The 13381-nt window shown below is 37.8% G+C and overlaps 1 protein-coding gene across 2 annotated transcripts in view; it reads left to right on the plus strand.

The window, feature by feature from the left end:
• The window catches only part of MFSD14B (major facilitator superfamily domain containing 14B), a 99368-nt gene extending 86604 nt beyond the window's left edge, over positions 1 to 12764 (plus strand). For both annotated transcript variants that reach the window (XM_081067018.1, XM_081067019.1), the window contains exons 6-12: positions 697 to 915; positions 2582 to 2695; positions 4737 to 4808; positions 6218 to 6330; positions 7785 to 7882; positions 10047 to 10189; positions 10882 to 12764. In XM_081067018.1, the coding sequence (XP_080923144.1) occupies positions 697 to 915; positions 2582 to 2695; positions 4737 to 4808; positions 6218 to 6330; positions 7785 to 7882; positions 10047 to 10189; positions 10882 to 11133 (1011 nt within the window). In that variant the 3' untranslated portion in view covers positions 11134 to 12764. The remainder of the gene's footprint in view (positions 1 to 696; positions 916 to 2581; positions 2696 to 4736; positions 4809 to 6217; positions 6331 to 7784; positions 7883 to 10046; positions 10190 to 10881) is intronic.
• Positions 12765 to 13381: the final 617 nt, after the last annotated feature.

Here is a 13381-nt window from a genome sequence, read left to right on the forward strand (position 1 = left end):
GGCACTGGAATCCTCGGCTGGGGAGCCTGGTGTGGGGTTGAGACCCATTGATTCTCGGGGGGATGACCACAGCTGAAATATCTCTCTTGATTTTTAATTGCCGCATGTGGGTGTGGGACAAGCCCATTTTGTGTCTCCACTCCTCCTACCAGTCTTGTCATGGCTTCTCCTTTATATCCTTAGTTATAGGACTTCTGTTCAGGTAGTCTTTAGGTGGTTCTGTAATTTAATTGTAATTTTTATGTGGTCCTGGGAGGAGGAGAGTACAGCGTTTACCTACTCTGCCATCTTGACCAGAAGCTCAAACAGTGCATGTTTTGGGGAGATGAAATCAAGCACAGTTCCTGAGTAATTTGTAGAATTTTATCCTAAACGCTGCAGGAATTTTTTTTATACCTGTCTTCCCACATCCCCGTTCCCCAATTAAAGGAGACTAAATAAAGCATGTAAGTTTTATTTATGAGGAGTGTTATCACAATTTTTAAGTTTAATAACATTATTATATTTCACTCTTGTAGCTTTCCAGTTAGTTAATAATTGTTGCACAAATTCTTAAAACAAAATTACTTTAATTCTCTTTCTTGAAATGTGTGTGCAACACATTCCTTTTGTCTTGTTTTAAAGCCAGGGAAGAATGGCTGTAGGTGTGTACCTGCAGCAGATGGAACCCTGGGTGACAGTGTGCTTTTTCCACAGGTCTCAGCCACCTTTGCAGCCAGTCTGGTCAGCAGCCCGGCCATTGGAGCTTACCTCTCCGCCAGTTACGGAGACAGCCTCGTTGTGCTAGTGGCCACAGTGGTGGCTCTTCTGGACATCTGCTTCATCTTATTTGCTGTTCCAGAATCTTTCCCAGAGAAAATGAGACCACTCTCCTGGGGAGTTCAGATTTCTTGGAAACAAGCAGACCCATTTGTGGTAAATAAAAATAAGAAAACTTTCGCTTTCCTAAGTATTTTTCTAAGCCACGCTAATCAAAGAACATTTCTGCAACCTTAAGCATCCCAGCAATTTTTGATCCATTTCTTTCTCCAGTAAAAATGGAAAACATTTAATGGCAAGGAAGGGACTGATGTAGACTGCGCACCAAGGAACATAGAGAATTGATATTTCTCAAATCAAGCATGTGGCTACTATAAGGGAAGAGAGAAAAACTGTCCAGTTAATCCCTAATGAGGGAGGGAAGTATCTTTTTTTTCTTTCTGCTTGGTGCTTTTTATATGTTTTTTAATAAAATAAATGAAGGTATCTATTTGAAGTGGTTGTTTTTATTCACTTAAATTCAAAAAGGACAAAAGGATTTGGCCTTATTAAAGTGTTTATTTTCTAAGTTGTTAATATATATCCATTTGGACCAGAGGCTGAACTTGTATATTGCAGATTGAGTAGGTTCTTTGTTTTCTATAATTATGGGGAGTTTTGATATGGGGGATATCCCATTAACAACTAGGAAAAGTACTTAGAAGAAGAATCTTATCTCCTCCCACCTTATCTGGTTTGAAATTGTTCTTGAAGAAAATACATGCAGGAAAAAATTAACCAGAGTTTGATTTTTGATTTTTATCCCCCAAGTTTACCTTTAGGAAAAATACATGTAATAAAACTAATCAGAAATTCTTTTCAACAAAGCCCCCTGAGGGCATGACCTGGGGACCCTGCCCATTCTGTTTGTGCCACAGCTGTTTGTGCCACATCAGGAAAGAAGGAAACCAGGTGGACATCTGGGAGCTGGTCAGGCCTCCCACCTTCTTGTCACGTAGTGGTCAGCTTACACACGGAAACTCCTCTGTGAAGTGAAACTACTGTGGCTTACTTTTCAGGGCTGTTGTGAGGATTACAGTGAAGGTATGCAAATTAGATAGTCTTGTGTCTGGTGCGTAGCAAGTTCTCAATAGACATTAGCACTTTTTGCTACTGTTAAAGGTTCTGATGACCTGGAATGCACTGCAGCACTCTCCACTTGTTAGACAACAGTGCACATTTTGGTCTGCTCAGAAATCCTGTGTGGAAAGGAATGTAAGAAGGATTTTTGGACAAGGTTATAGTATTCAAAAAGTTGTTGCTGGTTAGAGAATCTTCTCACTGACCCCATGGCTAGAGCATACTTAATTTGTTGACCAGTTTACTGGAAATTGCATATTAACATTTTAAAGAGTAGAGTGAATTTATGTGTAATGAAAACCCTATACTATTTATGGCTTTCAAGAAGTTATATTATGAATGAAACAGAGATATGAAATTAAAGGTTCTGGAGCAATGTGTTTTCAGGGTCTGTTCGTAGGATGTTTAAGGTCTGTTACAGGTTGTAAACCAGTATTGTTACGTGTGCATGTGTGTGTGTGTGTGTGTGTGTGTGTGTGTGTATTTTAAGCTGTAATTTTTGAAGCAAATATCTCAGAAATTCGAACTTCTACCTTCCGTAGAGATATGGTGATAGATTTAATGTTAAGGTTCACTTCTTTTATGATCCATTCAACTTCTGTTACGTACCTTAATAGATCAAAACAATAATGCCAGTATCAGAATATCAGTGACATTAGTGTCTATTTGCTTTTTATGCGTTTCTCTTTGTGCTTTTTCCTAGTCACTGAAGAAAGTTGGAAAAGATTCTACTGTCTTACTAATCTGTATCACCGTGTTTCTTTCTTACCTTCCTGAAGCTGGACAGTATTCAAGTTTTTTTCTCTATCTCAGGCAGGTGGGTAGTAGGTACCTAACTAACTTTTGAACATGAGGAAAATAAAAAATTGGCATCTGTCTAAAGGTATTTTGGGAAAAACAATGTGTAGAAAAAAAGTGTGTGAACTTGCTTCAAGTTATAAATATAGGTGCTAACATATAATTAGTAGTCAGGAAACCTCTAATGCACTGATGTTTTAAAATACAGTGAAATGTTTGTTCTGAAAAAACTTCCTTGAGAAGAAAGAAAACTAGCAGAAACAGAATTTATCATGTTTTAAATCTTTAATAGTATCCATCACATTTCAGACAGGGAAGGTTTACTCCAAAACGCCCTGGCCCGGGGCCAGGCCACAGCCAGCTTGCTGAGCCATCTGCGGTAGGCCATAGCTCGTCATCACTGGATGCCACGGAGATCTCAGGCAATAATCAGAATACCCTTTTCTCTCCTCTGCTTTTTGTCTCTTTAAAAATTTACACTTTACTATGTTCCCCCAAAAGACAGTTGACTTAAGGGGATGTTTTGGGGGTTTTTATCGTTGTTGTTTTTTTAGGTCCTTTCTCCAGCTGTTGTTTCATGTCTCTGAGATTGCCGAGACCTGAGTTGCCTTCCATAGCAATTCTGCCCTGGTCTGTTCCTGATTTCACTGGAAGTCTTTCTAATGGTTTACTCCACTTTGACAGACAGGCCTCCTCCTCAGATAAATTCCTCTATTTCTGGAGATATTTTTAAATGAAATTTGTTAAGTTCACCGTTCTCATAGTTTTCCTGAGAGTGTGACACCAGTGAAGCCATCTGCACCTAGACTTTTGTTTGTTGGGAGATTTTTGATAACTGATTCAAACTCCTTGCTAATAATTGGTCTGTGCAGATTTTCTATTTCATCATCATTCAGTCTTGGTAAGTTGTATGGTTCTAGGAATTTATCCATTTCTTCTGGGTTATCCAGTTTGCTGGCGTATTAGAACCTTTGTATGGTGCCAGTTGTAACATCTCTTTAATTTCTGATTTTATTTGAGTCCATTTTCTTTTTCTCTTGGTGAGTCTAACTAAAGGTGTGTCAATTTTGTTTATCTTTTCAAAGAACAAACTCTTAGTTTCCTTGATGTTTTCTATTGTCTTTTTAGTCTGTTTTATTAATAATTTTTAAGGTTTTTTTTCTAAATCTCATAGAATTTCAATAGAGGGAAAAATAATTTAACTTTTTTAAAAACTTGATATTTGAAACTAAGAGTTTTCAGCATTTCAGAACTGTTGTTAAGGTAAGAAGTTTAGAAATTATTGCCGTCTAATTTTGGCTGCTCATTAGAATAACAATGGAAGTTTTTTAAAACATATCTGTGTTTTGGCCCAGAGTCTAATTTAATTGAACTAATGGGTTCCAGAGTCTTATTGCTCCCCTCCCCATTCCCCTCCTCGCTTCTTCTCTGTTGCCCACATGACTTTAATGTGCAGCCAAAGTTGAGAGTCACTGACTTTGCTAATGAGCAAATTCTGTATAGGCAGTTTCAAAAGTCAGATTGTTTTTTCTCTATTCTAATGCTTAATAACATTATACAGAGAATGCCAAGAAAATGTATTACATTTTAAGAAAGGAAAAAGCTGTATTAAAATTGTGAAACTCAATATATACAGATAACGAAAGATGAATACAAGTCACTGTTTGTCTTCTGCAATTACAAGCGGTATTCAAAGTGGTTACCATCAGCATAATTTTAATACAGATTTTTCCTTTCTTAAAATGTATATACATTTTTTTTGGCACCCTCTATATTTGTTTTTTGGTGAGTTGGGGATGGTGAGGGATATGAAGCAATAGATAGGCCTATAATGAAAAATACTATCTTAAAAATTTGTTAAATTGTGCCTTCTTGTAATGATTTCTTTTAACTTACTGGTTAAATAGGTTCAACTTTCAGCACTGCCTTAATTTGTCATTGTCAAGGTGTTATGAACTTTCTTCAACTATTTTATCCTATAGCTTTACTAGAATATAACATTTATTAGTTTTATAGTACCTACATTATAAAAGTGTTCTTGTTTGTTTTCTATTCCACAGGTCATAGGTTTCGGATCTGTTAAAATTGTAGCATTCATAGCTATGGTAGGAATTCTATCTATTGTGGCTCAGGTGAGTGGCACTTTACTCATCCCTTTTTTTTTTTTTTTAACATTTTTATTCTGTAGGTCACAGGAAGCTGCAAGGAAATAGTCACGAACATCCCCTGCACCCTAGCTTAGTCGCCCCCTCCTCCCTTGCCACAGCCACATCTTGCACGTCTATGGTACAGTATCAAACCCAGTGAGCTGCGGATGTGGTCCAATGAACTATTCCATGTTTAATAGAATGTTGAGGTTATGAGTTAGGAATTTAATACAACCTTTCAGTACTTTTTGGAATGCTTATTGTTACCTCTCCTGGGTCTATTCAGCAAATACTTGCTTTTATAACCTCCAACAATAATCTAACTCACTCCAGATAATGCACAATTTACTTAACCAGGAGAATGTTTCAATATTATTTTAATGTTAAAAAGTAAGTAGAAGTAAAAAGCAAAAATGCAAATCAGTAACTGTTCCAACCTCTGTTATTCCCAGGACTGAAGAAATATATGGTAAATCAGTGTATTAGCATATATGTAATGAGTAAAGAACATTAAACATTTCCTCATCTATTAAAATACAGGACCACAAAAGGCAGGTTATATGTCTTTAAATTAATTCACTGACATGCTTAAATACATTCACTATATGATATGCAACTGCCTAGAGGCTGTATGTGCTACTTTAAAGCTTGGAGGCCAAATGAAGCTCTCTTCTGTGATAACTCTTAGGAGAAGTGAGAATCCTACAGAACTGTTTTGCCTAAATGTTAGAATTGACAAGGCTCATAGAAATGCATCAGGGCAAAGAACTTTTCTTTCTTTTATTAAACAGTATCAGCAAATGTAAATTATGTTAAACTTTCAAGTTGCTTGTCATTTGGGGTTTTTATATTAACTCCAGTTAGTCAGTTAGTCCAGACTCATCTTTTATCCTATGCCTTCTCAGACTATCTCAACTAGTTTTTTTTTAGCAAAGTATATGGTATTTGTAATCAAATTTATATCAATCCAAGTTACTTAATTTGCTAACCTCCAGAAAAATCCCACATATCCTATAAATATTCAGCAGGGGCTTGCTCTTTACTGGTAGTTAGGTGATCGGTGGTTCTCCGAAGGAACAGAGGCCATGTCCCTCTCAATCACAATAACGCGTGAACAGCTATGTGTGGTGACCTTTTTGGGGAAGTGCTAGCAAAGCACCAGATAAACAAGTTTTGGGGGAGGAGGCTGAAGACCCTGTGCTCCAGGCCAGTTCGAAAGCCCCTGAAGTTCCACTGCTTTAGTGTTACCTCAGTACTGCACAGTTTCCAGTGTCACGAGTCAGGCCGTGCACTCTTACTGGTCCCTGGTGACCAACGGTGGGCTTCCTTCACAGAGCTGTCATCAAATCTGTGTGTTCACGTGGTTACTCAGGATTGTCTCCCTTGCTTTGCAGACAGTCTTTCTTACCATCTTAATGAAATCATTAGGGAATAAGAACACCGTCCTTCTTGGCTTGGGTTTTCAGATGTTCCAATTAGCCTGGTATGGTTTTGGATCTCAGGCCTGGTAAGTTTCTCCCATGGATTCTCATGAACTAACAGACAGATGCATATTTTAGAGGAGCTCAAGTGGGTTGAGAGATGTGAAGGAAGCAAGGGTTATTTTACTGCTTTGCTGCATACGACATTTCAAAAACTGTTTAGACTTAATTTGGGGAATGGCAGAGCTAGGTAATTTAGGGTTATTTGTAAAGATTGTCTTCACTTCAGCAGCTTTCAGTGAGTTGTTACTTAATTAAATGTATGTGCTTCCTCCTGCGAACCCCCCAAAACAAAAGTTTTATGTCTACCTTTTGAAACATTGTCAGTTTTGGGGGACATCATATATAGTCAAAAACAACAAAAAGACAAGGGGAAAAATGACAGAAGGGTTCACTGCTGTAATTAGCTGAGAGACCTCGTGCCTGTGACATGACCTTTATTCATCTAAGAGGTCTTTATTCATCTAACGGGTCTTAGATGAATCCTAAGATCTCATCCAAAATCGTGTGTACCCTGAGGCAGTTACTACTGCTAGCATATTGGATTCCCATAAACCGGAAGGGCCAAATAAACCCTGGAATCAGAAGAAATAAAAAAGAATCCTGAGTGCTGTTTTGTTATGTGGCAGGTTTCCCTATGTGTCTGGTCACCAAATACCAAAGTTCACATCTTCATTTTAAATATTAGAGTTGGTCCTCGTTTGGCATACATGACATAATTTAGAGAAACTAGAAATGCTTTAGAGGTCGGTGGCTTATTCTTGTTCTTTAAGATTTTGGTTCTATGAATTTGATTCAATAGCTGATTCTGTCAAGCTTGTACTAGGTTAAAAAGATTTTATCAACCTGAGAAGTTTTTCCTTTTCAGTAAGGATGTACATGTCAGCTATCCCTGAGGAGGGGCCTCACTTTCCTCACGCTCATTTAATACTGACACACACTTAAGTCTCTTTCATTGAGAAAAGGACAAAAGTCTAAAGGAATCAGGCTTAGAAGTCTGCAGGAAGTCTCCTGCATTTCAGGTTTCTGTTGTGTGTGTTTTTCTATTGATGGCACATGACGCTTTGTTGAGGGGTAGCACATAGGTAATGGGGGGGTGAGCCTTTGAGAAGTACAAAGAGAAACTGGGAAATTGCTGAGGAAAATGCGGTGTTTATAGAAACAAGAAATCCTTTTAAACTTCATTAAGCTTACATCTAAAGATAGTAACAGGGAAGCCAGGAAGAAAAACAAATTTGAAAAAGGAAAGATAAAATAAAGATATGAAACTTTCCCAGCCTATGAAGTAGTCACTATTAATAGGGTGATTTATAACCTTCCACGTTTAAAAAAAAATCAATTTTTTAAAGAGGAAAAATTAAATACAACTTAACATGTAGAAAACCGAAAGCATGTTGTCTTTTGCCACTGATTGTACTCTGAGCAGCAAGCTCCGTGGGACTGGCCTGCCATGGAATTGCCACTTGTCCTATCATTGCAGGATGATGTGGGCAGCGGGGACCGTGGCCGCCATGTCCAGTATCACGTTTCCAGCAGTCAGTGCCCTCATCTCTCGGAATGCGGAGTCAGACCAGCAAGGTGAGCTCACTGTTCCCTCATTTCCTCCTTCAGCTGAGACATACCGGCCAAACGCACGAGCAATTCTGAGCCTTTCTTCCCATCAGCACAACAGGAGGTGGCAGCCATGTGGTCCCTTCCCAATAGTCATACCTATTTGCTTTGGCAAATAGTAGGAAAATTCTGTTTTACTTCTGCTCTGATCTTATACTCCTATTTTTAAAATCTGGACTCAACAGTTCAGAATACTGAGAATTAGAATCTATTTTATTCTTTCAGTTTTGACTCCTTTGATACCATTAGAATTAGCTAGACTATTATCAAATTTTAACAGTTGTCTGTTAAATAATGATAGATTAGTTAGTAAAACAATGAGCTCTCTATTTAATCACTATAATCACTAAAATTTCTTTAATTTGGAATCACTCAAAGTCCATTAGCTTAATTTAGGAAATGATTCTTTCAGAGGATAAAGAAAAAGAAGTTGTGGTATATATACACAATGGAATACTATTCAGTGGTACGAAAAGATGAAATAGTACCATTTGTGACAACATGGGTGGATCTTGAGATTATAATGCTAAGCAGAATAAGTCAGACAGAAAAAGCAGAGAACCATGTGATTTCACTGATATGTGTTATATAAAACTGAAAACAACAAAAGAACTAGACAGACAAATGAAGGAACAAAAACTCATAGACACAGACAATAGCTTAGTGGTTACCAGAGGTTAAAGGGGGAGAGGGCTCTAGAAAGAGGGTAAACGGGGTCTAATATATGGTGATGGAAAGAGAACTGACTCTGGGTGGTGAACACACAATGTGATATATAGATAATGTATTACAGAATTGTACATCTGAAATCTATGTAACTTTACTAACAATTGTCACCCTAATAAACTTTAATTGAAAAAAAATAAAAGAAAAAGTAAATTTGTGTAGTTATTGATAATTGGATGCAGAGTGAAGACAAAATTAAGATGACTGTGGGGAATAGCACTCTACTCTATACTCTTCATCCTTCTGTGCCTCTGGCTTCCCTATCAGGCAGTTCTCACTACCAGAATTAATCCTTTTCCTTCTTCATCTCTTAATGGCTCAACTTACTGTAGTCAGGAAATAGTGAATTTTAGAAGGAAAAAATATTTAAATGCCTTAGAGCCCTTTAAAAAGTTTCGATAAAAAACTAGATTGGAAAAGACAGTTTATTCATTGCAGCTGTTTTTCCACATCAGAAATTAGCCATCTTATTCATATCCACATTTTAAAATAATGTCACTTGACCACAAATTCTGTGTGTCACCCTGGCTGTGGTAACTCAGCTGGCTGCACGTCCTTGGGGAGGTGTGGTGACTGAAGTGAAGGCAGGCCATCTGTGGAGGAGGGGCACTACTTGGTATCAGACAAATACTGTCCTGTCTTTCATGGCGTAAATTTTCATTACTCTTTTTATGCGTATTACATGTTAATACAGATGTTTCTAAATGTCAGCATACAAACTTATTACAACACACTGTATTAGGTTGAATTATCTCTGACCATCTTTGACTTACAAACATGTACTTCATATGGTTCAAGCTAATTTTTTACCTGCCATGTTAGAAACCAGAGCTATCTAGAAATTGGCACTTGTGGGATTTTTCATGGCAAGTCTGCAGGAAGATGCATCACGTCATCGTGCAGAGGTCACCATGAGGGACAGAGTCTGCAGGCGCTGAGACCAAAGCACCAGGACTGCTGTGGGCTCACAGGGACTGAGGAGGCAAAGGGCAAATTGGTTTTGTAAAAGTGCCATTAAATGAGTAGAGTGGGAAAATCTTGATCCACAGAAAAGTGGAAACTGCCTGTAAATGGAAAATATTAAAAGTTTTTCATGTTATTCCCCATTTATAGGAAGATCTAGCTGTTACGGGAGGAATTCAGCCCCTAAGGGATTTCAGAAACAGTACTGTCACTTCACCTCCTTGCAGATGTTAGGGCAGAGTGACAACATTTAAAGGACACAGTAAAACCAAAAAACTATTTGTGCAGTGAGTGAAAATATGATGGGTGAAATCCCTGACCTACTTTCCTTAGCATGGACTACCTAGCCCCGCTGAATCAGTGTATCACAAGAAAGTACTGTTAAGTCCAGTCTTGAGATGCTTTTCAGAGAAGACTGGCTTTGTTCTTTGTTCTAACATAGGAGTTGCCCAAGGGATCATAACTGGAATAAGAGGACTGTGTAATGGCCTGGGGCCAGCGCTGTACGGCTTCATATTCTACATGTTTCACGTGGAGCTGACTGAGTTGGAACCAAAATTGAGTTCTAACAACGTTGCCCTGCAGGTAAGCTGGGGATGAGTCTAGTTTCATAACAGTGATTATGTCTGACTATAGCAAAATCTGACCTTAAATTTGGAGAATGTTCTTATTTGTATAATATTACTATTGTATTTGACAGTAATAAGTGCGTGTTCAGTGTGCTTCCTGGGATTGGAGAGGGATCATTTCAATGATTTAATACCTTATGTAAAAGATTTGTCTTAACTCTGTTCAGATTCTCTTTTCACCTACACAATTTACTCTGATAAAACCCAAGCCAAATAAAAGACAAAATGACCTAAGATTCCAAGTAGAAATTGAGCTAGATAAGAGTTCTTTTTCTATTGTTTTTTTGGTATTTCTTCCCTCCTTCCAAGTGATTTTTAGTGTAGATTTCTGTACAAAATTGTAATTAATGTTATTGTGCAGAATACATGATTTGAAGACACATTATGAGATTAGAGGTAAACAACTGTTATTTACAGGTTTGGTGAAACTTGAAAAGTGGTTAAAAAAAAAAAAAAGCAGTGATTAGTTGTCCTCTGTCATGTTGTAAACACTAGACCCTAGAAGAATTTGCCTTGACACCAAATGAAACATTTGCTTATGAGAAAATGATTCACTTTGAGGTGGTATGGTTTTTATGTCCTTCAGAACTAATGTTGGATTGAAAAGACTAACCAAATTCATCTGCATTTGTTTCCTGCATCCTTAAGGGAGCTGTCGTCCCAGGCCCGCCGTTTTTATTTGGGGCATGTATAGTTCTTATGTCTTTTCTGGTTGCATTATTCATCCCTGAATACACTAAAGGTGGTGGAATTCAAAAACATAGCAACAGCATCAGCTGCAACCTGACCAACAGCCCAGAACAGGGCACTGATGAGGACATTGAGCCACTGCTGCGAGACAACAGCATCTGGGAGCTCACTTCCTTCGAGGAGCCTGGGAACCAGTGCACTGAGCTATGAACTTGACAGAAAAGGAGATGCTGCGCATGCCGTCTCTGAGAGCCGTTGGGGAGCCACACCACATGGAGACTCTCTGGTGCTGAAGGGGAGATGCTAGTGGTACCTCTCAGGGCCAACCTTGATAAACAACCCTCTGCCTCCCTCCTCTTCCTCCTCCTATTCCTTTTCTTCCATTCTTTTTCTTCCGGTTTGTATATTAGAACAAGGTAAGATTTGAAATATGTTCCTGCAAGCAGTATGCAACTCTCAAAGTTATTGGAGTCCAAATTTTGAAACGCATAAATAGAAAAAGTCATCTCTCTGCTAGAAAGGATAGCTTTCCTTTAATACTTCTAGAGTAAGAGTGACAGCAGTCTTCTTATGTCCTTTTCAGTAGAAGGTGCTGGACTGTAGTAAGACTCGTCTCTGGCAAGATTTGAGATAAAGAATCCTTTCTTCTTTTCTTCCTTCCTGTTTCTCTGAAAAGTGCCCACTTAGCCCATAAGTATTTATGAGTGGCTGCTCCAAAAGTCACTCAGTATCAGGGATCTATTACCTTTGTTCAAAAGTCAAACAAAAACCTAGTTTTACTTTCCTTTACTTGTCTTAATAGTCTTGGCTAGAATGAAATTCAGCATATATACCTCTGGATATTAATAATATTGATCAGTGATAACCTTTACCAGGGAGAGAAATCTTTCTTATAAATTTAAATCATGAAGAACTAGCAATTCAGATTTAGACCTAGTGTTTTAGTCTTATCCAAGGTGATTTTACCGAAGAAAACACATCAAGCATTCTGGTGGCAACATGGAACTGGGAGGGCATGTCTGAGAAAGTTTTCAACAATGTGAACATTCCTAAGTAAGGATGAGGGTTCCTAACTGGATGCCAGTGGGGTTTATACCCAAGTTCAGACTCTCGTAATGCATTATTACTATTTTTTCCTTCCACATCTCCTGTATCCTACTTCTCAATTTTTCTCATTCATCATACTCCTGCCTTAACTGCTCTGTGTAGTATGCGTTTGTTTTCAGTAGGTCTTTATTTCTACTATCTGTCTGATTTTTGAATCTCATGGAAATATGCATATCAAATTCTTATCTAACATATGGTGGTTTAGGAAGCTCAGTTTCACAAGTGTCTTGCTAATTTTTCGAGATGTTTTATGGACAAAGAAAACTTTACAGATTTATATGTATTTTGCTGCACCAGTAAATGAACCATTAACTAAGGCCTACCTTTAACAGAGCACTCCTTTGGAAGTTTTATAGGTATGAAATATATGTAGATATTTGTAAGGAGTTTTAATTGTTTTTTGATGGAGTGCTGTGTAAATCTTGTATTTATAAATATAATGAAGGTGTTGACAGAAAAAATATATATACAACTTTTATAAAAGATTATGTACTGACTGAATACATTTAAAAGAAAATATATTTTGAAACCTGTTCTGCTATGAACAGAGATAACATATCTTTTTAATATGCAGTTGGTTTTTAAGTTAAGCTTCCTAATGCATAATAATGCAAAATAAATTTGCAATGGATACTTTTATATCTTTTGTGTTTCTTTAAACCATATAGTACCATTGATCTTTGGGTTCTCTTTTGGGTGGCTTTGAACTAAAATAAGTGGCTAATCCTTGAGCTAATGCAAAGTATATGTTGGGTTTTTTTTTATTACTTTTAGGTGCACAAGACACGGTAATACTTAGACGTTCATCATTTATATCCCTCGCACTGTGGACCCCCCACCCCCCATCCCCCCATCCACTATCCCTCCGACATCGCACCGAGCCATCACATTATGTATATAAAATTATAGTTGGCATTCATTATTGTTCAGCTTCAGGTGTACAGTGCCGTGATCAGGCATCTACAGCATCCCTGAGGTGGTCTCCCAAATGGGACACGTGTCCATCAGATACCCGACAAAATCTTTACAACATTATTGATTACGTTCCCCAAATTAATTTTCAAAACCCCGTGGCCATCTTGTGGTTACCGACTATTTTCCAAACCCCTTACCTTACCCCTTATCCCCATACCCCACCCATCTAACAACCCTCAGTTTTTCCTCTTTGTCCCCAGAACTGTTTCTGATTAGTTCATTCACTTATTCTTTTCTTTAGATTCCGCATATAAGTGAGATCATATGGTACTTGTCTTTCTCTTTCTGACTTATTTCACTTAACATTTAACAAACTTCTTTCAAAATCTCCCTTCAAAAACAGATCATAACTGTTTTTTATTTTCTTAAGAAAGCA

This window comes from Rhinolophus hipposideros, assembly GCF_964194185.1.
Source record: "Rhinolophus hipposideros genome assembly, chromosome: 11".
In the NCBI taxonomy this organism is placed as follows: domain Eukaryota; kingdom Metazoa; phylum Chordata; class Mammalia; order Chiroptera; family Rhinolophidae; genus Rhinolophus; species Rhinolophus hipposideros.